Raw genomic sequence first — 27,994 nt, 5'->3', positions numbered from 1 at the left:
AATCATGGCAATGGCGGCCAATATGCCAGTGACTATTGATCCTCAAGCATATTGCCGGTCTTTTAAAGCTCTGCACTTAGTTGTCAACGCAGTTTTACCTTGTGTAGATTCTTGTCTCAAAAACTGGCATGCTACTAAAAGGCAGTCAATACCCCTTTGTACTGGCAATTGTCCTTCTGGAAAGAAACCAAAGATAACGAAAGCTGGCGTGTCATCATGTCAGAGCTGTGTTGATTGGGCGAATGAAATAGAAGCAGTATTTTTCCAAACTCCATTTCCACTTGCAAGTGGTTTGTCAGCGTCAGCGAGTACCGGTGGTCTAGTAGCTACAACAAGCCCACAACAAAAACCGATTCCTTGGGCAAATGTAAATCCATCTGTACTAGGTAAAAGTCATGTAGAGGTTGCAAAGGCTTTTATCTTAAGACTTCAAAAGGGGCAATCAATTCAGAACTACACCACACTTTCTGACTTTGATTCTGCTGGAATTTTCATGATTATGGCGAGATTTTCTGAGTTCCACAAAGGAGACAACAATTGTTATCATCTGGTTGAAAAGGTAGGTTATTGCTGTTAATGATACCAATAGACCTTTGACCCCGCCTTTGACTAAATGAAGGGGACAATATTATACAGCAGACGTTTCGAACTATAATTCTAAAGCAAATTTAATACTTTGTTTGTTAAACAGTATGTAAATGAAGACATACCATACTGTTTATCTTATTACAATCGCAAATTTCCAATTTGCGAGTGTTCTGTTTTTGGTCAGTTCTTCTTTCTTTCTTTCTTTCTTTCTTGTGTCAAACTTTTAACGAGCCATCGTAGCCATATGCTTTAAGCCAGTGTGACCATATTTGGTCACAAGGACCATTGGGTGGGGGCACAAATGTTACATGACCAACTCGGGGTCAAAGGTCATCCAAAGGTCATTATGACCAAAATGTGATTTTCACTAAAAATGCTTCTTCTTCCACAAATTACATAACACAATGTCGTCACTTGCATACCTGCATCGCCTTTAGCCAGCGTCTAAAAGTTGTACAAAGAATTGGGTTCAAAGGTCATTAAGGTTACGCACAATTTTGAATTTTTGCATAGACAAATGGGCTGCACGTAGCCACCTAAAATAATTATTTTTTCAAAAAATAAAGATGGTAGGCCTACAAATCATACTTCATCTTAAAGTTGACACTCTAATGATTATTATTGTAATACTTTTAACATCATAGCTCATACACAAATGTTCTTTGTAAGTGTTTCAATTTGTGTTCAATTTCATGAGCATGAGGTTTTTTAGGAAAGAGGCCAGAAAAATATGGGGAGAGGGACCGATTTCATTGCGATTTCGGATATGTGTTACAAACAAACCAATGAAATAATGTACCTATTTATTCTTTTGATAGGTCGTCCTGATTTGAAACAGTAAGCTTACTGTTCACAGAATATCAATGAAAATGATGTGGCACTTGTCGTCTTTTTTGCAACAACGATATTATTTTAGTTTTATTTTATCCCCTACATTATTTCTTTGAAGTACCAGCTAACACATCCCAATCAAAATTTTATGAATCAGCTAAGGGGAATATTAAAAATAATTTATTTCATCTCAGCATATCAGGCCAAATGGTCCAAAATGGAGTTCTGAGATATGCATTAATTTAGTTTTGTGTACTCACATTTTCTGCTATTTCACAGTATTAATTCACAATCCCATAATATTCCAGGTGCAGTGCTCCTGTATTACTACTGATAATCCTTATTGCATGGGAAGTATCAATTGATTTTCACAGAACTTGCAGAAATTGACAAATTTCTGCCAAAACTGTTCCACTATCGATGTCATTCAAAACCATGTGCAATGTTTGTTTACATGCTAGGTGGTGTTACCAGGGCCAAGGTGATGGTACTTATTTTATGAATTTTGTCTAGTATTGTGCTGGTTGAATACTCATGCTCCACTGTGCTCATTGCTGAGTGGTTTTAGAAAATTATGGTGCATGCACTGGCAACACCTAAAAAAATAATTACTTAAAACAAGAACTGCCTTTTAAAAAGAATGAGTGCTGTAGGATATCTAGAGCAAATATTGATATACAAAAATAATTTTAAAAATACTTTATTGATACAATTTTTTCAATCTACATCTCTGAGATGTTTAACATATATATGTACTTCATAAATAAAAAATAAAAAACAAAAGACAAGTTGAGTGGAATTTTCACCCTACGTAACCTTAAGGGGGTAAAATCTTACAATTGCATTATCTCAACATTCGTACGGGGTATGGGGCTCAAACTCAGTGACAACAAATCTCATGACCAGGGAAACATTTTACAGGGGTCAGGTCAAAGGTCATGCAGAGGTCAAATTTAAGAAATGCATTTGCTGTACATCTGTAATGGGTACGGGACTCAAACTCTGTGACAACAAACTTAATGACCAGGGGAATATTTTGGAACACTTTGCAGGGGTCAGGTCAAAGGTTATCTTGGGTCAAATCTTACAATTTCCTTTTCTGGACATCTGTAAGGGATATGGGGCTCAAACTCAGTGACAACAGATCTCATGACCAGGGGAACATTTTTGTAGGGCTCAGGTCAAAGGTCAAATTTTAGAAATGCATTTTTTGGACATCTGTAAGGGGTTCGAGGCTCAAACTCGGTGACAACAAACTTAATGACCATGGGGAATATGTTGGAACACTTTGCAGGGGTCAGGTCAAAGGTTATCTTGGGTCAAATCTTACAATTTCCTTTTCTGGACATCTGTAAGGGATATGGGGCTCAAACTCAGTGACAACAGATCTCATGACCAGGGAACATTTTGTAGGGCTCAGGTCAAAGGTCAAATTTTAGAAATGCATTTTTGGACATCTGTAAGGGGTACGAGGCTCAAACTCGGTGACAACAAACTTAATGACCAGGGGAATATGTTGGAACACTTTGCAGGGTCAGGTCAAAGGTTATCTGGGGTCAAATCTTATACCGTAATTTCATTGTCTGTAAGGGGTATGGGGCTTAATTTCGGTGACAACAAACCTCGTGACCGGGAAACATTAAGGTCAAAGGTCAGGTCAAACGGCCATTAAAGGGTTACATGCCTTGCGATTGTCTGCGCTCTGTGAGCGCAAATTATCTCTAGTTTTATTTGAATTTAGACTAGGGTTACTGATCAAACTAATATTTATTTAGCTTGCAGCTATCAGAAATGATCTCTGTCACATGGCAGTGAAAAGCAGCCTGAACATTGATCCTGCTACACTTGATGACTATTTCAAGAAAATCAACGATTTCGTGAGTTGGCTTCAGAAAGCATACTCTAACTTTTCTCATCCGGTCCGGATTTGCCACAAGAGTTACGAAAGGTAAGAAATAAATTGTGTCGGGTGCATCAATTATTGTTGTAAAATGCTAGTTCTTTGGTGCTACGTTTGGAATTTGAGAGATGCTACTTACCCATGCGGCAGAGGATGATTTAAGGAAGCCCCATCATGCACTGCAAACGTGTTATCACCAGAGTTTCAACTGCCACTTTACTTTTCAAATCCCATTGAATTCTGTGCAAAAGACGTTGTTTAAGAATTGTGCGTGTGTCATTATTAGTTGGTCGATTTCAGATCTGAAGTGATGTATGCATGAAGGATAATTCACACCTTCTGTAGGTAACATAAAATGTGAAATCGACCAGCATTGTGAATGCGTTTTTATTGTAAATATATCAGTCCAAATTCAAATTTAACCATGGCCGTCAATGCAAATGCGCGAGCAGTCATGTCATGTTCACTCACACAGCTGTGCTAACCGCAAGTCAACACAGTGGCGTGGTGGGAAGTGCTTAAATCATCCTCTGCCCATGCGGCTTATGCCATGAAATTAATTTGAGTTTAGGAGGGTGCTGTCGCGTGTCGTAATGCCAAATCTTAATCTCTGCACTATACACTCCGTGATGTAACAGTATATGCTTATATTTATAAATACGTATTTACAGTGGCGTAGCCATGAATTTTTAACCGAGTGGGCACAACTTGACCCAAACTTTTTTTGCATGGTTTGAAAAAGTGAAGAGCAAAAATATTTCACCAACGCCTTCCGTCTACCGACGGCCTTACATGAACGACGACCACTGCCTACTTGACTTACTTGACTTGACTTAAAGCCGTCCTCCTGAGGTAGGTCTCGGAGATGGCTTCCCAACTAGTTTGAGTCTCCACAGCTGTCTGTTGGTGGCCAGATGTCCTGCCGCTGCAATTGATGGTATTCCTGTCTCTGAACAGAAGTGCTTGATATCCTCGAGCCACTTTTTTCCCGGTCACGCCACTGCGTATTTATAAATACGCACGTGACCACCTCCGCGCTACCATAACAGCTTGTAGACAGGAAGTCTGGAAGTTACCTTAGACAAAGCTAGTGGTCTGTCTGTACATTTGAATGTAAAGGAGGTAAACAATGCCAGACTGTCTATTTGTGGAATTGTTCAACTTTGTGATATCATTGTAAACGTTTCCATCAATAAATATTTTTTCCGTAGGCAAACATTCAATATCCCAGCAAATCGCCACCGCCGGGAATTGAACCAGGACCTCATGCACTAACGGCAAGCACCCTAACCATTCCGCCACGCTCCCCCTGTGTGTAATCATTTTGCTATTCAATTAATACTTACATTTGATGATATTTATCTACAGAGTTCCTATCCTTTTCTGTATAGTGGCCAGTTGCATGACGATTTGGTCACACTTGCTTGTCTTGGTATGTCGTGCCCATGGGTCACGTGCGTATTTATAAATATGTATTTATAAATATGGTTGAAGGTAGCTGTGTTATATGTGATGCGATCAAGCAAAATCAGTCGGAACTCGGAAATATTGATTTTGAGATATAGCCACACAAAGGAAACATTTCTTTTTGTTTCCTCTTGTTTTGGAAACTCTTTAATTGCTCATATCTTTGGAACTGGTTGTTCAATTTCAATAGGGTTTTCTGCAAAATGCAGCTTTGTAAATGCTTCTTACTATCTTATAAGAAACTGAAAATTTAATATTTTCGAGTTCCGACTGATTTTGCTTGATCGCATCACATATGTTTGACAGACTTTGGACCCTATTGGTAGCGGCAATTACACACAATTGCTGTTTTTTAATTGTTACAGATACAACTTGAACCTGTCACAGAAAACATGTGGAAAGAAATTTTGAAGGACATTTCAGAAGAATTTGAAACGATTGCAGAAGATGTCATGGTAATTGCAGAAAAAGTTACGCACGTTGATGAAAAATTAGACGAAATCACTCAAGACGCTCAACATACAGAGGAAAGATTGGATGCTGTTGAAAAAAATATCATTCAGCTTGATAGAGAACTACTTGGTGAGAAGGTAGAAGAAATATCTACTGCAACAAAGGTTTTTCAGGAAGATCTGGCTACATTGAAACTTGAAGCTGCAAGAAGTACTGATGGTAATTCATTTTTATAGAATTTCTTGTTTATAATATTGATTATAACTTTGTTTTCCAAGCGCTCCACAAAATGGCAGGATTATTGGTTTTGATTAGTTACCATGGTTACAGCACACATATTTATATTTAAACACGTGTATTACTATAGGTAGAAAAGCTTATATGGTACACAATGTTTAACCAATTTTAACCAAAAACGGTTAAGTGTGTTTGAAATGTTGATATTTGACACACCGTTGGGCGCAGTTCAAGCAGCTCAAGCTGTAGCGAAGAGCGCTGGACTTGATACATTAAGTATAACTGGTTCGACTCCGGAATTAATTTCTCCTTTCTTTCTTCTATTGTTCTTCTATAGTTGTGAAAGTAGAGGAAAAGGTGAAAGAATTATCAAGGACACAAGAAGGTGCTTGTGGAAAACTGGAAGCTGTCGAAGAAGTCGTTGAAAAGTTATTTGAGGTTTCTAGAGAGTTTGAGGAATTGAAAGTGGACAGAACAGAAAAAGAAGATGGTAAATATTGTTGTTCTTTTTATTATGAATTGGTGATGATAAATACGTGTACGGTTCTGCATAATATGAGAGATGAATGAGTGTTGCGAATTATCATGATTAACGTATATATTGTACTAGCTGTATTGAACAATTTCCCCCAAAGGTGACAATTTAGCACATTTTGTATCACCCAAGAATAATAAATATCTGAAACAAGTGTCAACTGGTAAAACCATACCATTAAGAATAAGCTATTAGAATTCGGTAATATTGTGACTTAATGGTCCTCACCTATTAATACATTGGTGGTGTCAAAAGACTTTTGGTTTGTGAATACAAATTCGAATATAATTTGTCCGCTATTAATTATGGGTCTGGTTGATGTCCCGGGGTTGATGTACGTGAGTGATGTTCCAGTTCACAAATATTGTTTTCTTTATTGGTGTGTTTCATTTACTTACAACAAAGCCCAGAGGAGGCTTTAAGGCCAGAGTAATGGAAGACACATTCGTCCACGACCGAATTTGAGATTTTTTGATATTTATCAACACTAAGATGTATTCTTTCACTTGAAACTGATAAAATACAACTTGCTAATATTTATTCGTATTTTTGCTTGATTTATTTCACTTTTTTCAACTCTAAAAAGTCACATGGCTCAAGACAGCTTAGTAAATTGGCGGGAAATAATGAGTCAGAAATGCGCGAATGCGAAATATTGTGATTACGCGCGCGATTCGCGTCGCGTGACGCGGCGCAACTCTGCGCGTATGTCCAACGCAGTCAAGGCGCATTCGGTATGTTGTTAACGCCAGCAAATGTGGTGTAAACAAAACAAAAATTTGCTGTCAAAATGCCACTTAGATTTTTTAATTATTTTGAATTTTGGCGCACTGAAAGCAGAGATTATAGATTCATTGGTGCAAAAAGATGCATATTTAGACCATGCACCAGATACAGCTTTTACAAGTGTGAAAGTCTTACCGTTTTAAAATTTAAGGACGTTTTGTGCATAATTTTGACATTTTTTTACTAAAACGTCGATTTCTCAGAGTTCACTTTTGACAATATTTCGCGATTTTTGTGACAAGATAACTCGAAAAATATGCAAGCAAATGGTAAACTTTTTGCACTATCTTTAGAGTACATCACAGTCTAGGGAAGGTTTTTTCATTTTTTCAAAGTATTTGTTTTAAACAAAAATATACACCATTTTGTGCAATTTTTAGCTTAATAGAGTGACAAAATGGCTTTTTACACATGTTTTTTTCAATATTTCGAAAAAGAGACGAATTTCAAAAAAATAAAAAAACCTTCCCTAAGTTCATGTCTCTTCTTCATGAAAAGCTAACTGATTTTTTTTACTCCGAACGGATTTTTTTCTAAGTTGTCACAAAAAAATTGGGGTAAAAAAGTGAATTTTTGTGATTTTTCAAAAACTTGAGATTTTTGAACAAATCTGACGTCACCATGGGATTCCTTGACTCATTTCCTTTCCAAAAATGTATAGTTTTATATACTTTGGACATACAATTCAGAAATAATGAAGCTCGAAAAGGTCCATGTTCTCTCCCATTACTCTGCCCTTAAGGCATTCCTACAATGCACTATGATTGGGAAATTTGATCAATATAACCTAATTTTAAAGGCAAAGTCCCCATTGCCACACACACAAAATGGTAATTTTAAAACTGCAGCCAAAGAGCTAATAGTTGAGACTTATAACTTATATTTGGCATTCTTACAGGAAACATTCATATTGTCCCACTGCATTAATTTTATTCATAAGTCTCAATATTTTGAATGTTAAATAAAAGGATGAAAACACGAGATATTTGCACACAATCCCAATGCAAGGTATTCTGTTCCACATGTGTACAAAAGCCAGACATACCAAGGTCAGAAACCCCATTGGGTTATGGGAATGTCTTTAAACATCTTCTGGACAAAGCCTGAAGATGCAGGAAGTTTCAAAACAATGCAATTGTGATCCACTTCATAATCGTAAACATGTACCTGAACTTTCAAAACGAAAATTGTAGTTGATATTTAATACCAATAATCTAATGACACAAATATATCAATACTGTTCTATTTTGCCAGATGAACGCCCATTTAACGAGGATGACTGCAGAGATCAACTAATGAACTATTATAGACATTCGCGTGGAAAAATAACATTACTTCCAGGTATGCCAGAAAAGTTCAGACAAATTAAGGACCTCTTTGTTAATCTTCAAATGTTATACGAAGACAAGTCATCAAGGGAGATTAAGAAGAGAAGATTGGAATCATATATTGACATACTTTCACTTAAAGATAATGATAAACACGAGTTAAACCGTGTTCTAATCAGAGGAGACCCAGGAGGAGGGAAAACAATTACCTTATCCAAGATTGCATATGATTGGGCAAGTCCAGATCAGAACAATGAAAGTCTATCAAAGTACCGTTTGTTATTTTTTCTCGAGTTACGCAAAGTTCAGCCACAAATGACATTAGCTGATGCAATTCAAGCTCAGCTGCTGCCACGTGTATCGAAAAAGAAACTTCTAGCCTATATTGAATCGAATGCAAGTTCGATTGTTTTTCTCCTTGACGGATTTGACGAAGCGCTTTGGCTTGGAGAAAGATCACTCGTAGAACAAAATCAATTCAAGATTTTGCTGAGTAACAGGTGGCTCTATAAAAGCTGTGTGTTGGTCACGACCCGACGGCATAGAGTTTCTAATTACGTTGACCATTTTGGTTCTTGCGCTCAAGTGGAACTTATGCAATTTTCATTTTGGGATGTTCAAAAATTTATAGCGAGGTTTTTTGAGTTTGATGAGAAATATTTGTACAGAGCCGAACAAAATGAATTTACCAGAATTGATAATAAAGTTGAGGCATATTTTACAAGATATATGCTTTCGGAATCAGTTTTATCGCAATTATCACCAGTAGACTATTTTTATCGTGGACTCTGTCTTGGTGGTCATGAGCTAACTGTCCAGAGATTAAACGTATTGGTTTTCCCGTTTTTACGAGAGTTACTAAATAAACCGGTTATGAAAGGAATGTCGAAACGACCAATCTTACTAACTATGATGTGCATGTTGTGGGATGAATCACGATATTTGCCAGATAAAACAACTGATGTTTTTGAGGAAGCGATGCGATATCTTGACCTTAATTCTACCATGCGCCTATTTGAAGGAGACATAAAAAATCGAAGTCATGAAATGAACGAAATCGTAGTCGCAGTTGGCGAAGTTGCGCTTACAGGTTTGCTAGAAGATACTTCAGAGCCAAGATTATTGTTTGAAAAAGATGACTTTCCAAAAGAAATTTTAAATGAAGCATTGCACATTGGAATCTTAGTGATGGAAAGAATTTACTATAATCGTCGAGTTCAGTACAGAGTGACGTTTCTACACAGAGATTTTCAGGAATTTTGTGCGGCAAAATACATGATCGGATTATTGAAAAGTAATACGGACAAGTTTAGAAGCTTTCTGGACCTAATAACAGGTTCAAATATCAAAGACATGTGCTGTCTCATGCAGTATTGCTGTGGTTTAAGCGCTAAAGCGGCAGAAATGATTATACCTCATTGTGTTGACACGGTCCTTAGATGTTATCCGAAATCAGATTTACATCCATGCTTGGACTTTACTGTAAGCAGTAATGATCCTTGGATTTTGTGTCTTTTATTATTGGCGGAGTCGCGATCAGAAACCTTATACAAACATACGAAGCCACTTTTTCAAAGAAGACCATTTTGGATCAAGTTAGGCGAGAATAAGGACTATTTACCTGCACTTGATTTCTTTATTAACTGTCAGAAGACGTTGGGAGATGATGGTATACTTTGCGATATTGAAACAGCAAAAATCACGTCAAAATACTTGCGACAAATGTCCACTCTGTTCTTATTAATTTATTGCAAAATGTGCCGAAGTTATATTCCCTTGACATAGAGCTACCTGTTGGTCCCTTAAAAATGAGGATTGGAGGAAGTATATCACGGCTTAAACATTTGAAACATTTAATTCTTAGAGGACCAGGAGGATACACCGAAATATTTCGTTGTTTATATACGCCAAATATCACACATCTAACACTAGCATGTACAAAAGGTCGTGCCGATAAATTGCGAGGATATTTACATAAAATGAAAAAAATATCGCACTTCTCGCTAGTTGGAGATGGGAAATATGACTCGCCTAACATGCATATGTTTCAAGATTCTAGGTCTAAGATAAAAGTATTGCCCCTTTTCGCTGATAATGTGTTGAGCTGTTTAAAATCAAAAGAACTGAGAAATCTGTCAATTGTCAACTATAATATTTCTCCCTACTATTTGCGACCGCATCTTTCAATTTTGAATACGTTGCACCTGGAAGTACTTGCAGTCAAAGATGCCAAAGAGGTAATTTCAGTACTTTATGATGAGGCCAGAAAAGCATCAAAGATTTCCACGAAAGACAAGAAAAAATCACCACTGCCATTGAAGCATTTACGACTGAATTCTATGACATCTGAGGTGTCAGTAGGGAGTGTTAGATTGTTGATAAATGCGTTCAAATATCTGCCACACCTTACAGTTCTGAATCTTCGTGAGTCACAAATAACCGAGGATGGTTTTATGCTGTTAGGAAAAGGTCTGTATCATCTTTCGAAATTGAAAGAGTTAAATCTGTCAAACAATAGGATTGGCAGAGCTACTAAGGATATCTGCGAAAACCTTTGCCAACTTCCTTGGTTAGAAAAACTGCTTCTTCGAAGAGTTAGTCTTGAGAGAGAAGGGATCGCGACATTGAGCATCTCATTGAATAATTTAAAGAAACTTCAGGTGCTAAATCTGCATGGGAATCATATAGGAAATGCAATGACCAAACTTTGCCCTTCTATTCAAAGTTGTGAGCAGCTACGAGAGCTCAATCTGAATGATGGTGAATTATCGGATTATGGAATATTGCAATTGCCGTTCAAGCACATGAAAAATCTCACAACTTTGTTAATAAGTGGAAAACATATGATCCGAGTTGACAATACTGATGATGATGGAACAAATATACCCAAAGGTGTGATGAGTGCGGGCGTATCACAATGTTATGGTCCACGCGGTATCAAAACACTATTTGAAAATCTTCATCATTTACAGAAATTAGCGTACATGGAAATCAAATACAACGGACGATGGAATAGAAATGATGACTTTCTTGAAATGTGCTGCAAGAACTGTTTGGTTAACTTCGAAAAATTTCAACATATGCATTTGAGGAAACTTAGTTTGAAAAGAAACGAAATCGACGCTATTATTGCATTTGTTGATAATTACACAAAGAATTGTGATCAAGCACCGTTATGGTGAGATGTAAAACTGACTGTCGTTAGGTGAAATAGCTTCAGCAATTGTTCGCTGGTAAATAGTAAAAACTATTGATTGCAATTTTGTCTGTCGATCATTACACTACAATTTTTACTTCAAGGGCTCTTTGATTTCTTCAAATAATTTTTCATAATGATAGAGTGAACCCCCTACAATTACGCAGAAATGACCAGGTAACCAGTTTGCAATCATTTTAAATTATGTACAGCATACTAAAACATAATAATTGTATCAAAGGAAGACACATTATAAATTGTTACTGTATTTCAATTTTACTTTTATAAATGGTTTATTGTTGCTATATGTATGTTTACTGGTATTATTTTCAAATGTTTAGTTGATGTATGTGTTTTATTAGGGTTCTATATATGTATACAGACCGCAAAAGAATTAGGATACCAGTTATGTTCATCCTGTGTTTATCCTCAACAAAGACAAATATGTCACAATCAAAACCAGCAGCCATTGGGCTATTCCAGAAAATAGGTGCACACCCCCTATAGAAGAGTAAAATTTCAATCAAAGAAATGTCCGGAATTCCAAGTCTGCTTTCTGAAAACGACTGGATTTCCAGTTGCCAATGTTACTGGAAAAAGCTTGGAAATCCAATCAAATGAAGGGAAATGTTGAAAATGAGCTCGCAAATTGAGGATTTTTGATTTTAAACTATTTTTCTGCCGGATTTTTTTGCCTTTGGGCACTTTAAAAGTCTGGATTTCCAACAGTCACGACTGGACAAAAAGTCCAGATATCCGAACTCCTCTATAGGGGGTGTGCATCTATTTTCTGGAATAACCCATTACCTGTTAGTACCCTCTGCTTTAAGATCTCATCCAATCTGCCACTTTTGAATCCGCTTCTTCCTTGGCATTTTGGATCACCGTGTCTTCATATCTTGTCTGATTTCAACGAATGAGGTCTTAAATCCGAGCTAATTATATTGGCTGGCTGCTGTGGCTAATTATGACATGTCTGTCTTTGTTTAGAATAATATGCAGGGGTAACAATAACTAGTACCTTAATTCTTCTGCGGTCTGTATAGGCCTAACACTATATATTGCTATGGCGCCTATGTATGCTCCGAACTAAACACATTAACATTGCGCTACCCTGGCTAAAGAAGACTGACTAAACAAACCACTTCTTATTAATATAAGCTCTCTTTAAATTGGTGAGGATACGTACACTATTGAACTTTAGGGGTCTTCATAAACATTGGGTCCAAACTTGCCTCAAAATAAAACATGACTACTAAAATTCTTTTGATTACCTCACTGATAGTCCAGTCAATGTATGGTTTGACCTGGACATAATTGCGACAGAAATGTTTTGTTGTACAAACCCTCCTGAACATATGTGACCGTACACCACGAATAAGTCCGCCCGATCAATTTTGTTTTATTTCGTGTTTAGAAAATATATATCATAAGCTTTAAAATGGTATATCATTTAACTTCAAACGATATCCAGAAGCGGGGTTATGGTTTGTTGAACTTTGCTCCTTCAACAACAAAAATGGTATACCTTTTTCGGTTCTACATGTGTCTCTTTTCCCACATTGTTGGTAATAAATATCAAATAGTCATTGGCGGTCATTTCAAATCATCCCCAAGTCAACGAGGTTCAGGAATGTCCTCTCATTGTTAATTGTTGGTTATACATACCTAGACAAAATACAATGTTTTGTTACCCACCACTTGAACAGCAAACAAAGACTAGATATATTTAAGAATTCTATAGACATAGGTAGAAGCTTATTATCCAATTCAACAATAGGATTATTGATTGGTTTAAAAAGTGTTTGACTAGCGCTATCAAAATGAGGTACATGTAGCACTAACTTGAGGTACCTGTGAATACGACCTTCATGCACATGACCCATTTTGTGATGTTGCCTATGTTACAATATAAAACAATGCAAACTAATTTTATTTTGATTTTTTTTTGACAAAAGAACAATTTGAGACCATTTTATTAATATATAACTTTTGACCCCTGTGGTGCCCAAAATTTTACCTTTGACCATTCCACCTATAACCCCAGAACTGGAATTACATCCCTGAAATAAATCCATCATGTATGATATCTGTCAAATTGTAATTTTTAAAGTTAATTTTGCTGCCAAAATTTGGTAACAATATTGTCAGGAATTTTTTCAGTCCATTTTAAGCCGAATAATGAGGTAAAATGAACCCATGCAATTACTATCTGTGGAACTGTACGTGGGCTTTAAAGTTTTGGTAAGACATTAATTCAGACTGAGTTCAATACAATTGTAGCCTGTTTAAGGGGCAAGGTGTATGGGTCATGTGGTGGGGGTCATTAGCTTTTTGTTGCCGAAATAGGGGGGAGGGGTCGCAATTTTATTGTCGCCGACTTTTTGTCCCCCACCCCCTCCGAAGAAAATGATTCCTTATGGAAAGCTATGGAACATGGTCGGGTTTTATGGGATAGGCCTATGAAGAAAACAAAATAATGACAAGATTAAAATTAAAATTATTGAGACAAAAGAAACAAAAAGCACGTATATTTTGCATTACATAGCTGAAATAAATTTTCCTGCATGTAACATGCACAGGACCTCTGCTATAAATAAACATTTTCCCCACAACTATGAAAACACTTACTGTATAACTGCTTGATTGAGGCAACACGGTAAATCAGGTCCGGCCTATGCTTGTTCTGTGTTCCCAGATAGTGTGTTTACACATAAATAAATTCTTTATACTTTGTCCCTAAAATTACTTAGAATGTTATTAATAATTATTTTTAGCTGTATGTTATTTATTTATCTCGAATTATATGAGAGCAAACATTAACATTTATTTTAATTCTAATTAATTTTAACATTGTTGTTCGAACCGCTTGCTCTCCAACCCGCCATTGCTAGCTAGCTAACAGCCGTTGAATGCCGTTGACATGGATCTCTTTTGTTAACTTTTATTCCCACGATTTACAGAACTGTATATTGCGTCAATTAAGGTATGTCATTGGCATTGTGTTACTTTAAATGTAGTGATGGACCTGCTCCACATTTTTTTCATGGAATTTACTGGTCCAATTTTCGCGTAAAATACACGATCACTGACAATTTTGGTGCTTGACATCACAATTTCAGGCTTATTTTACAAAATATTAGGCCTACAACACATTATTTTGCGAACTTTGTATGTAATTTACCTAGATCATGATTGAGAATATTCAGTGTAACGTTGAACATGTTTAATTGCAAGATATTTGGAAATCGTAAATATTATCAATACAATATATTATTATTATCAATACAATCGAAGGTAAAATTCACTGTGATCGGCGATGTCACGTGACCGCGCGTTCTGAAGGTCATAATATGCAAATTTCTTAATGGCGTTCGTACTGTAGAATTGTTTTGTTATCCTAAAAACACAACGAATATGGCTGATTCCAGTTAGGTGTGAGCTCGAACATATATTTTACCAAATTAGAAACAAATTAACCATATTCATTTCCCAAATTTAATTTTTACATTCTGGCTTAGTTACATTCTTACATTACATTCTGGCTTAGAGTTATTACTAGTAAGCCTATCAGTAATTAGTATTAGTAGTAACGTTAGCATTAGTATTAATACTAGTATTAATCAGTAGGGCATACTATTATACAGGGTGTCTCTGAAAGAACTGTACCATTAGACACATTTGTGTGTATTTTAACGCCACAGCGAAACAGAACTGAAGTGGATGAAGAGCTACCACATACAATTTCCCACGGTATAGTTTCAGAGACACCCTGTAATTTTTCAGTGAAGCTTGAAATTGAACTTGTTGAAAGGAACTAATGAACTGTAAAACATGACTAATTCATATCACAATATAGTGATTGCCAAAACCGGTCAGAACTGGTTTTGAAATTGAATTTGCGACATGTATTTGATATCATCCGTTAACATTACATTGCGACATACATGTCAATGTTATAAACGAGCGATTTGGAACACCAAATCAGGAAAGGAAAAGACGTATTAAAATATATAAATTAACAGGTAAGTTTTCATATATAGGCTACGTTTAGTTAACGCAACGGTATATTGTTACTGCGACTATTCTAAAGAGTTCATGTAAATACACACTCTATTATTATTATTATTATTATTATTATTATTATTATTATTATTATTATTATTATTATTATTATTATTATTATTATTATTATTATTATTGCAGTTAATTTCCCGGTATTGACGCAATGGCTACCAACATTCCAATAACTATTGATCCTCAAGCATATTGCCGGTGTTTTAAAGCTCTGCACTTAGTTGTCAACGCGGTTTTACCTTGTGTAGATTCTTGTCTCAAAAATTGGCACGCTACAAAAAGACAGTCAATACCCCTTTGTACTGGCCATTGTCCTTCTGGAAAGAAACCAAAGATAACGAAAGCTGGCGTGTCATCATGTAAGAGCTGTGTTGATTGGGCGAATGAAATAGAAGCAGTATTTTTCCAAACTCCATTTCCACTTCCCAGTGGTTTGTCAGCAAGTACCGGTGGTACAGCTCCGGCAGCTACAACAAGCACAAAACAAAAACCGATTCCTTGGGCAAATGTGAATCCATCTCTACTAGGTAAAAGTCATGTAGAGGTGGCCAAGGCTTTTATCATAAGACTTCAAAAGGGACAGTCAGTTCAGAATTACACCACACTTTCTGACTTTGATTCTGCTGGAATTTTCATGATTATGGCGAGATTTTCCGAGTTTCACCAAGGAGACAAAAGTTGTTATCACCTGGTTGAAAAGGTAGGACTACGATTTAATGCTGTTAATGATACCAATAGACTTTTGATTAAATGAAGGGGACATTGTTATATAGCGGATGCTTCGAACCGTTATTTTAAAACAAATTTAATATTTTGTTTGTTAAAAAGTTTGCAAATTAACCCAGCAAACACAAAACGTTTTCGACATCATTCGCAAAAGGTTATAAAAGGTTGTCAGAAAACGTTTAAATGTCGGGTTATATAAAGGGTACATTAATGGTATAAAACGTTTTCATAACATTAAATAACATTTGTTGGTAATTTACTGCACAGCAAACACAAAAATTTTACAGAAAACATTTAAATGTCGTGTTATATAAAGGGTACAAAAACAGAGGAAGAGGCTTACGCATCATACACTGGAACATTGAAACATTCAAACTAGCGCACGAGATCAAATTAATGATGCTTAATCGTTATTCTTAATATATCAATAAACAGGGGAAAGAAGAATTACGCATCGCACACTAGCACATTCAAACATGAATTTACAAATGGAAACATAACATGCATAGGCAGATATATCAGAGAAAAACTTCCGGACATACCTGCCTAAAAACGTTTTAATAACATTCCAAAAACATTTTTGAAAACTTGGTACAAATCATTCTAAACAGAATGTTATTTTGGGGTTGAAAAAATATTTGGCAAAAAATGTTTGCCCGAAATATTTACAATAATGTTTTTAAAATGTTTTCACGACCTTTATATAACCCGACATTTAAATGTTATTAAAACGTTTTGTAAAAAAAATATTAAGAACATTTCTGTGTTTGCGGGGTGCATACATAATGTTATGTAAGTGTTGACAAAATATTTGGCCAAAAATGTTTGCAAAAATAGTTAACAATGACACTTCGTAAAACATTTTAAAAATATTGTTGTAGTGTGTTTTCATACAAAACGTTTTAAAACGATTTCATAACCTTTATATAACCCGACATTTTAATGTTATTAAAACGTTTTTACCTAAACCAAAACCCAAAATATAACTTATTTAAAACGTTTTAAAAACGTTTTTGTGTTTGCTGGGAAGACATACCATACTGTTTATGTTAAACATCTCAAAAAAGGAACTGACCCCTTAAATAATGACCATTATTCACAAACGGGTGATTGTATTACAAATCTGTAAAATGCGTTGGAATCAGACTTTATTACTGCACATTTTGACACCTCATTTGAAGCAATTGACTAAATATTGACGTCACAGCGTACATTTAAATCAATGTAGCCCAAGATCTGAACGTTGCAGTAAATTCTATTGATTTTGCATTCAGTGTAATGGAAGGAAATCTGTTTAATGATATCTGAGTGTTTTTGTATTGTAAAATTTGTATGCAAGTGCAACTTTCAAATCTGGACCTCACTACATTAAATTAACCGGTGTTTTATTGTTTTCTGGGCTATCGTGTCAAAATACGCAGAAATAAATTCTGCTTCCAACGCATTTTTCAGATTTGCAATACAATAGCCCCTTTTTGAATAATGACCATTATTTAAGTGGGGTTAGTTACTTTTTTGAGATGTTTATTATATTGCAACGTGGACACGGGTCATTGATCAAACTAATATTTATTTAGCTTGCAGCTATCAGAAATGATCTCTGTCACATGGCAGTGAAAAGCAGCTTGCAAATTGATCCTGCTACACTTGATGACTATTTCAAGAAAATCGACGATTTCGTATGTTGGCTTCAAAAAGTATACTCTAACTTTTTCTCATCCGGTCAGGATTTGTCAAAAGAGTTACAAAAGGTAAGAAATCAAAATGCTCATTATTGTTGGTGTTTCAATTGTTCTTTAAATCAGGCTTTTCCAGTTGAAGTCCGTACACCTCCTATGGAATTTCAAAAGGGTTTACCTGAATAGGTGTCTCCATTTGACATCTACATCTGTGTGAAAGATTAAGGTCATGTCTTCAATAGGGGGTGTATGGATTGAATAGCCCAATGCAGGTTCTTTTGTCATGCTGATGCTACCTTCGATTAAAATGAAAGATGCAATGGGCTATTCCAGAAAATATATGCACACCCCCTATAGAGGAGTTCGGATTTCCGGACTTTTTGTCCAGTGAATGTTGGAAACTCCAGACTTTTAAAGTGCCCAAAGGCAAAAAAATCCGGCAGAAAAATAATTTAAAATCAGAAATCCTCAATTTGAGAGCTCATTTATGAGATTTTCTTGATTTTTCCTTCATTTAATTGGATTTCCAAGCTTTATCAAGTGACATTGGCAACTGGAAAAGTTACTCCTCTATAGGGAATGTGCACTTATTTTCTGGAATAACTCAATTCTCAATACTGCTTACTACGGCTTATGCCGTGAAATTCATTTCCGTTCAGACCATTGATCAAGAAGAATTAGGAGTGTGCAGTATCAAATCCGAGTATCTGAACTAATACTCCGTGGTATAATATCTTAGCTTTATAAGACATTGGCCCCATTCAAGCTATTGGTAGCCTGCCATTACACACACACACTTGTTGTTGTTTTTTAACTGTTACAGATACAACTTGAACCTGTTACAGAAAACATGAGGAATGACATTTTGAAGGACATTTCGGAGGAATTTGAAACGATTGTAGAAAAAGTAGAAGAAATATCTACTGCAACAAAGATGTTTCAGGAAGATCTTTCTACTTTGAAACTTGAATCTGCCAGAAGTACCGATGGTAATTCACTTTTTTATAGTATTTCTTGTTTATAATATTGATTATATGATGTCAAAAATGATATAGATTTGTCACGTTGTGAGCTGTTTCCAAGCGCTCCACAAAATTGCAGGATTATTAGTTTTGATTAACAGCACACATATTTATAATTTAAAATGTGTTTCACTATAGTTAGAAAAGCTTACTCCCAATTCCAGAAAACACACCACCAAATTTTGGGAATTTAAAAAATATTACCTTATTTTGCCAAATGGAACATAGCTAAATCCTAATCATTTAGTTAGTTCTAACTGGCAATAAAAGTCAAATTTTAACATTTTTGCAAATTGAGGGAAAATTTACAAAGTTCTATGACTTGACACAAGTCTAAGCATCCAAATCTTATTTTTGATAAATGGGTATACAAAAGATAAGAAAATGTGTTTTCCAAACATTTGAGTGCATAACTTAAAATTAGTCTTTGTACAAGTCTTTGGGCTTGATTGTCACAACATACGAAAAACGCCTTAAAAACACCTTATTTCCAAAAATTGACCAAATAATTTCACTCTTATTGCTAGTTAGAACTATTAAAGATCAGGATTTAACTATGTTTCATTTGCCAGAACAGAATAATATTTTTTTAATCTCAACAAATTAGTGCTGTATTTTTCTGGAATGGAGAGTAGATGGTACACAATGTTGAACAAACTTTAACTAAAACGGTTAAATGTGTTTGAAATGTTGATATTTGACCCATCGTTGGGCGCAGTTAAATGTGTAGCGCAGAGCGCTGGATTTGATATATCAAGACAACTGGTTCGACTCCGGAAACGCCCCTTATTTGTTCCTTTCTTTTTCCTATTTTGTTCCATAGTTGTGAAAGTAGAGGAAAAAGTGAAAGAATTATCAAGAACACAAGAAGGTGCTTGTGGAAAACTCAAAGCTGTCGAAGAAGTAGTTGAAAAGTTATCTGAATCAAGTAAACGCATCGAAACAAGTCTTGGAAGTACGGCTGCAACAGCAGATCATGCCAGTAAAAAAGCAGAGGAAGTTTCTAGAGAGTTTGAAAAATTGAAAGTCGACAAAGCAGAAAAAGAAGATGGTAAAAATTGTTGTTCTTTTGTGACGAATTGCTGATGATAAAATACGTGTATGGTTCTGCATAATAAGAGGGGATTAATGAGTTTGGCGAATAATTATTATATATAAACGTATTCCTCTTTTTGACATGAGCTATATTTGCACAATTTCCCCCAAAGATGACAATTATACCCCCGCCGAATCTTATTTTGTACTAACCAAGAATAATAAATATCTCAAATAAGTCTAAGGGGCACGTGTGGCCGAGTGGATATGGTGCCTGACTCATAATCCATAGGTTGGGAGTTCGAACCCCGCTTCTGTCAACGTGCTGTGTCCTTGGGCAAGTCACTTTATCCTCATTGCCTGTGGGGGACGGGGTGGGGTTGCATGTTTGTATAGTGTTGTTTGTTTTAATGTTGCAATATTGCCGCTGATTAAGCTGCTGCCTTCAAATTGCATTGTACCTGATGTATAAATTCCATGACTTGGCACAAGACTAAGCATCCAAAATCTTGAGTATAGGCTAAAGCTGAATTTATACTCGATCGCTGGGCGATTGCGATTAAACGCTTTTGAAAAGCGATGTGCAATCGCCGAATTTTGCGATGCATCGCCCGTCGCTTTTGCATTTATTTTATACTTATCACGGCGATAGCGATTGCAGACGACAATTAAAATATTCTTAATGCCACAAAATACATTTTTAAAACATCAGTTGCTGTCAATAATTATTGCTTTGAATTAATTCATCAACAAAAGTTAATAATCGAGAAAGATAAATTAATTAGCAAAATAATAGATCCAGATGGTTGCATATGATTGGTTGACGCATTCACGTGTCAAGCGATATCGCAGGGAAGTTGAGATTTCTTCAACTTGCAAAAGCGACGTCGTTTTTGCCTCGGCGATTTGAATCGATTGATCGGCTTGACGCTCTGGAAATGTAAGTAAACATTGGGCATGCGTGAAAATCGCTTTTCTGCAAAAGCGATTGAGTATAAATTCAGCTTAAGAGTTAACTCATAATTTTAATATTTTGTGTTATTTTTGATAAATGGGTATATAAAAGATAAGAAAATGCGTTTTCCAAAAATTTGAATGCATAACTTAAAATTAGGCTTTGTACAAGTCCTTGGGCTTGATTGTCACCGCATACGAAAACGCCCTAAAAACACATGTTTTGGCCCTTATTTCCAAAAATTGCCAAATAATTTCACTTTTATTGCCAGTTAGAACTAACTAAAAGATCAGGATTTAACTATGTTTCATTTGCCAAAACAGAATAATATTTTTTTTTATCTCCAAAAATTAGTGCTGTATTTTTTTGGAATGGGCAGTAGATGGTACAGAATGTTAAACAAACTTCAACCAAAACGGTTAAATGTGTTTGAAATGTTGATATTTGACCCATCGTTGGGCGCAGTTAAATGTGTAGCGAAGGGCGCTGGATTTGATACATCAAGACAACTAGTTCGATTCCGAAATCGCATCTTATTTGCTCCTTTCTTTTTTCTATTTTGTTGCATAGTTGTGACAGTAGAGGAAAAAGTGAAAGAATTATCAAGAACACAAGAAGGTGCTTGTGGAAAACTCAAAGCTGTCGAAGAAGTAGTTGAAAAGTTATCTGAATCAAGTAAACGCATCGAAACAAGTCTTGGAAGTACGGCTTCAACAGCGGATCATGCCAGTAAAAAGGCAGAGGAAGTTTCTAGAGAGTTTGAAGAATTGAAAGTCGACAAAGCAGAAAAAGAAGATGGTAAATATTATTGTTCTTTTGTGACGAATTGCTGATGATAAAATACGTGTTCTGCATAATAAGAGGGGATTAATGAGTGTGGCAAATAATTATCATATATAGACGTATTCCTCTTTTATGATTGACATTAGCTATATTTGACCAATTTCCCCCAAAGATGACAATTTCACCCCGCCGAATCTTATTTTGTATTAACCAAGAATAATGAATATCTGAAATAAGTCTGAGGGGCACGTGTGGCCGAGTGGATAAGGCGCCCGACTCATAATCCATAGGTACCGAGTTCAACGTATTATCTCGAGGCACTTTATCCTCATTGCCTATGGGAATGGGATGTGATTGGATGTTTGTATAGTTGTTTGCTTCAATGTTGCAATATTGGCGCTGATTAAGCTGCTGCCTTCAAATTGCATTGTGCCTGTTTAGGTGTGATTTATGTAAATTTCTAGCAATTTGACCTGCGGGTCACTATTAGAGTTTGTAATAAACCTAAATTAAATCAATTCTTGTTTTAATTGACAACACCATTTAATGAGAATAATCTATTTGAGTTAGCTAATTTTATGACTTAATGGTCACTCTAATACATTGGTGTTTTCAAGACTTTCGGTTTCTGGATACAAAATCAAATGTCTGCTATTAATTATGGTCGGGTTGATGTACTTGAGTGATGTTTTCCAGTTCACATAATGTTTTCTTTATATGTTTGTCATTTACTTGCGACAAAGGCCGAAAGTTGAAGTATGTTTCGAAAACTTCATGATCGCAAACAGAAACATACCTGAATTTCAAAACGATTCTGGAAATTTGCAACTGATATTTAATATCAAAAATCCAATTATAACAATACTTTCCTTATTTTTCAGATGAACTCCCATTTAACGAGGATGATTGTAGGGATCAACTGATGAACTATTATAGACATTCGCGTGGAAAAATAACATTACTTCCAGGTATGCCAGAAAAGTTCAGACAAATTAAGGACCTCTTTGTTAATCTTCAAATGTTATACGAAGACAAGTCATCAAGGGAGATTAAGAAGAGAAGATTGGAATCATATATTGACCTACTTTCACTTAAAGATAATGATAAACATAAGTTAAATCGTATTCTAATAAGAGGAGACCCAGGAGGAGGGAAAACAACTACCTTATCCAAGATTGCATATGATTGGGCAAGTCCTGATCAGAACAATGAAAGTCTCTTAAAGTACCGTTTGTTATTTTTTCTCGAGTTACGCAAAGTTCAACCACAAATGACATTAGCAGATGCAATTCAAGCTCAGCTGCTGCCACGTGTATCAAAAAAGAAACTGCTGGCCTATATTGAATCAAATGCAAGTTCGATTGTTTTTCTCCTTGATGGATTCGACGAAGCGCTTTGGCTGGGAGAAAAATCACTCTCAGAAGAAAATCAATTCAAGATTCTGCTGAGTAACAGGTGGCTCTATAAAAGCTGTGTGTTGGTCACGACACGACGGTATAGAGTTTCTAACTACGTTAACCATTATGGTTATTGCGCTCAAGTAGAACTTATGCAATTGTCATTTTTGGATGTTCAGAAATTTGTAGCGAGGTTTTTTGAGGTAGATGAAAAATATTTGGACGGAGCGGAAGAAGAGGATTTTAACAAATTTGAGGAAGATGAATACTCTCAATTTGTGGATACAATTCGTGGAAATCAGAATGAATGTGTTGGTAAATTAGATATATTGGTTTTCCCGTTTTTACGGGAGTTACTCAATAAACCAGTTGTTAAAGGAATGTCTAAACGACCAATCTTGCTGACCATGATGTGCATGTTGTGGGACGAGTCACGATATCTGCCAGAAAAAACAACTGACGTTTTTGAGGAAGCGATGCGATATCTCAATGATCACTCTTTTGCAGAAGCCAGAATAGGTCGAAGGCATGAAATGCACGTAATCGTGACTGCAGTTGGCGAAGTTGCACTTACAGGTTTGCTTACAGATACTTCAGAGCCAAAATTATTGTTTGAAAAAGATGAGTTTCCAACAGAAATTCTAAATGAAGCATTGAGTATTGGAATCTTAGTAATGGAAAGAATTTACTGTAATCGCCGAGTTCAGTACAAAGTGGCGTTTCTACACAAAGATTTTCAGGAATTTTGTGCGGCAAAATACATGATCGGATTATCCAAAAGCAATTTGAACAAGTTTAAAGGCTTTCTGGACTTAATAACAGGGTCAAATATCATAGACATGAGTTGTCTTATACAGTATTGCTGTGGTTTAAGCGCCGAAGCGGCAGATATGATCATACCACACTGTGTTGACCTGTTGCTTAGATGTTTTCCGAAATCAGATTTACATCCGTGTTTAGACTGCACTGTGTGTAGTAATGACCCTTGGATTTTGTGTCTTTTATTATTGGCGGAGTCGCAGTCAGAAAACCTATGCAAACACTTGAGGCCGCTATTTCAAAGAAAGCCTTTTTGGATCAAGTTAGGAGAGAACAAGGAATATTTACCAGCACTTGATTTCTTTATTAACTGTCAAAAGACGTTAGGAGATGAGAGTATACTTTGCGATATTACTGCAGCAAAAATCACCGTCAAAAGACTTTCAATAATTGTCAAATCTGTGCTTCATAATTTGCTGCAAAATGTCTCAAAGTTATATTCCCTTGATCTAGAACTTCCTTTTAATTCCTTCTATGTAACAAAAATGGTTGGAATTGATATAACACGACTTATACGTTTGAAGCATTTAATTCTTAGAGGAGAATACACCGATATATTTTCTCGTTTATATACTCCCAATGTTACACATCTAACAATAGCGTGTAAATGTCTTCGTGTCGAAAACTTGAGAAAATATTTATATAAAATGAAGAAAATATCGCATTTCTCACTAATTGGAGAAGGAAGCGACCTACCTATTCCGTATCTCCGTGCTAAGATGTCGAAATTATTGCCTTTTTGGGCTGACAATGTATTAAACTGGTTAAAATCAAAGGAACTGAGAAATCTTTCGATCGTAAACTATAACGTTTCTCCTTACTATTTGCGACAGCATCTTTCAATTTTGAATACATTACATCTGGAATTACTTGCAGTCAAAGATGCCAAGGAGGTAATTTCAGTACTTTATGATGAGGCCAGAAAAGCATCAAAGATTTCCACGAAAGACAAGAAAAAATCACCACTGCCATTGAAGCATTTACGACTGAATTCTATGACATCTGAGGTGTCAGTAGGGAGTGTTAGATTGTTGATAAATGCGTTCAAATATCTGCCACACCTTACAGTTCTGAATCTTCGTGAGTCACAAATAACTGAGGATGGTTTTATACTGATAGGAAATGGTCTGTTTCATCTTTCAAAATTGAAAGAGTTAAACCTGTCGAACAATAGGATTGGCAGAGCTACTAAGGATATCTGCGAAAACCTTCTCCAACTTCCTTGGTTAGAAAAACTGCTTCTTCGAAGAGTTAGTCTTGAGAAAGAAGGGATCGCCATATTGAGCATCTCATTGAATAACTTAAAGAAACTTCAGGTGCTAAATCTGCATGGGAATCATATAGGAAATGCAATGACCAAACTTTGCCCTTCTATTCAAAGTTGTGAGCATCTACGAGAGCTCAATCTGAATGATAGTGAGCTTTCGGATAATGGAATATCGCAATTGCCGTTCAAACACATGAAAAATCTAACAACTTTGTTAATAAGTGGAAAACATATGATCCGATCTTATGATGACAATACTGATGATGATGGAACAAATATACCCAAATGGGCTGAAGGTGTGATGAGTGCGGGCGTTTCACAATGTTATGGTCCACGCGGTATCAAAACGCTATTTGAAAATCTTCATCATTTACAGAAATTAGCGTACTTAGAAATCAAATACAACGGACGATGGAATAGAAATGATGACTTTCTTGAAATGTGCTGTAAGAACAGTTTGGTTAACTTTGAAAAATTTCAACACATGCATTTGAGAAAACTTAGTTTCAAACGAAAAGAAATCGACGCTATTATTGCATTTGTTGATAATTACACAAAGAATTTTGATCAAGCACCGTAGGTGCAAGAGATGAAAAATGACTGTCTTTCAAACATTTTCCACACTGACATGACTGATCTGGCAGTAACGTCAGTGCGGATTTCTGTGGACGCAGCTACAAATCGCTAGTGTTCGCTCAAAGCGCTAGCGTACATACGCCCCGGACATACGCACAAGATATCAAGATGGAAAATGCTTCAGATGAAATAGCTTCAGCAATGGTTCGCTAGTAAATAGTAAACACTATTGATTGCAATTGTTTCTGTCGATCATTACACTACAATATTTACTCCAAGGGCTCTTTGATTTCTTCAAATAATTTTTCATAATGACAGAGTGACAGATGACCCCTTACAATTACGCAGAAATGATCCGGGGAAATGATCCGGTAACCAGTTTGCAATCATTTTAAATTATATACAGCATACTAAAACATAATAATTGTATCAAAGGAAGGCACATTATAAATTGTTACTGTATTTCAATTTCTACTTTTAATGATTTATTGTTGTTATATGTAATGTTTACTGGAATTATTTTTAAATGTTATAGTTGATGTATGTGTATTATAAGGGTTCCATATAGTATACAGACTGTAAAAACAAAACAAATAGGGCACCAGTTATGTTCACCCTGTCTTCAACAAAGACAAATATGTCACAATCAAAACCAGCAGCTATTACCTGTACCACAATAGCTCTGCTTTAAGATCTGCAACTTTTGAATCCACTTCATTCTTTGGCATTCATTTCTTTGTCCATTGTCTTCATTTCTTTTCCGATTTCAACGAATGAGGTCTTAAATCCGAGCTGTAAATATATTGACTGGCTGCTGGTTCTTATTATCACATGTCTGTCATTGTGTAGAATATACAGGCATGACAGGGGTGAAAATAACTGGTACCTTAATTCTTTTGTGGTCTGTAACGCCTAATACTATATTTTGCTATGGCACCTATGTTTGCTCCGAACTAAATACACTAATTGGGCTATCCTGGCTAAAGAAGACTGAATAAATAAACCACTTCTTATTATATACGAGTGGATATTCATACGTAGTGGTAGATAATATAATAGAAGAGTTTAACTTCAACACTACACTATTTTTCGCTCACCTGGATCGTTTTCACTAGTTCGACTAGCGTCTTCAACAGGTGGTGATGCTGTGATGATATCTTGTGACAAAGGACGAAATAGACCCTATCTGGGATAACCTGCTGATGCCCAGGGGGCGGCACTATATCGTAACATCCTATGACGTCATTCTGTCAATCAAATGGCGTCATCAGTGAAGGATATCCCGATTGTAGACAAGATATCATCACAGCATCACCATCTGTTGAAGACGCTAGTCGAACTATTGAAAACGTTCCAGGTGAGCGAAAGATAGTGTAGTGTTGAGGTTAAACTCTTCTACAGGGTGTATCAAAATGATTGGTACCAATCAATTTTGATGTTTACTGAAACGCCTGCCTCTTCCAAATACAACATTGGATACTCTTAAAATATCCAGAATGTATAGTTTATGACTTGTTACACAATTTATTATACAAATTATTTGGATCTTATATTGAATCTGATGTGTCAGGCTCATCCATTTAATATCAATGAAAACTGATGGGTACCAATCATTTTGATACAGCTTGTATTACTTATTGTTGAGGATACGTACAATATTGAACTTGTCAACTTTATGTTTAAAGAAAGAACAGGTCTTTTACTGAATATCTGTGATTACCATTTCAAGACAATCTGATAGCCACTCCCTAAACACAACTTCATGGCAACACAATAACTTGCGAAGAGGCTTTCTGCCATAAAGCGATTACCTATTTTGGTTTTAAAATTCGAATGATATTGATGATTATTATTAAAGGACAACCACTTTTCCAATCATAATATGTGACGTGTCATGTCAAAAGGAGACACTTTTGGGCAGGTTATCAATTTTGAGGTTTTTACATATCTAAGAGATATTGTGCTCCACAACGCCGTTGAAATCGGACATTCCTAAGTTCGTAAGTTACATGGTATTACAGAATTTGAAATTGAGATATCGGCCTATTATTGACAAAGTACAAGATGCCACTTATATTCCGATCTGAAACTATCACTATTTAAACATTAATAATATCACAAATTCGCAACAAACCCAAATTGTGAAAAAATCACCCCGGCAGATTTTTGGCTATTTCTCCATTTACTATCCTGCCCAAAAGTGTCTGCATTTGACAAGGGACGTCACGAGGAATATCTCATAATATCTCATATAAATATTTTCCTTTCTCATTTGGTATTCACAAAGTAGCTTTTGCTTACTTAGCCATGAACTTAGCATACTCGACTTCTTTGACG

The 27,994-nt window shown here is 35.8% G+C and overlaps 1 protein-coding gene across 4 annotated transcripts; it reads left to right on the top strand.

The window, feature by feature from the left end:
• LOC140150733 (NLR family CARD domain-containing protein 4-like) lies at window positions 1-27,990 on the top strand. 4 transcript variants are annotated; one of them, XM_072172832.1, is made up of 7 exons: window positions 1-559; window positions 3,195-3,367; window positions 5,152-5,458; window positions 5,814-5,966; window positions 19,649-19,876; window positions 21,386-21,613; window positions 22,480-27,990. In XM_072172832.1, exons 3-7 carry the CDS (start codon window positions 5,179-5,181, stop codon window positions 25,659-25,661), a joined length of 4,071 nt encoding a protein of 1,356 aa, XP_072028933.1. In that variant the 5' UTR covers window positions 1-559; window positions 3,195-3,367; window positions 5,152-5,178; the 3' UTR covers window positions 25,662-27,990. The 4 variants fall into 4 exon arrangements, with proteins under 4 accessions (XP_072028933.1, XP_072028934.1, XP_072028930.1 ...); XM_072172829.1 differs by lacking the exons at window positions 1-559; window positions 3,195-3,367; window positions 5,152-5,458; window positions 5,814-5,966 and adding exons at window positions 14,161-14,307; window positions 15,528-16,098; window positions 17,702-17,875; window positions 18,627-18,792; XM_072172831.1 differs by lacking the exons at window positions 1-559; window positions 3,195-3,367; window positions 5,152-5,458; window positions 5,814-5,966 and adding exons at window positions 15,023-15,346; window positions 15,528-16,098; window positions 17,702-17,875; window positions 18,627-18,792.
• Window positions 27,991-27,994: the final 4 nt, after the last annotated feature.

This window comes from Amphiura filiformis, chromosome 4 (assembly GCF_039555335.1).
Source record: "Amphiura filiformis chromosome 4, Afil_fr2py, whole genome shotgun sequence".
NCBI classification, from domain to species: domain Eukaryota; kingdom Metazoa; phylum Echinodermata; class Ophiuroidea; order Amphilepidida; family Amphiuridae; genus Amphiura; species Amphiura filiformis.
This window is presented reverse-complemented; position numbering and strand designations above follow the sequence as displayed.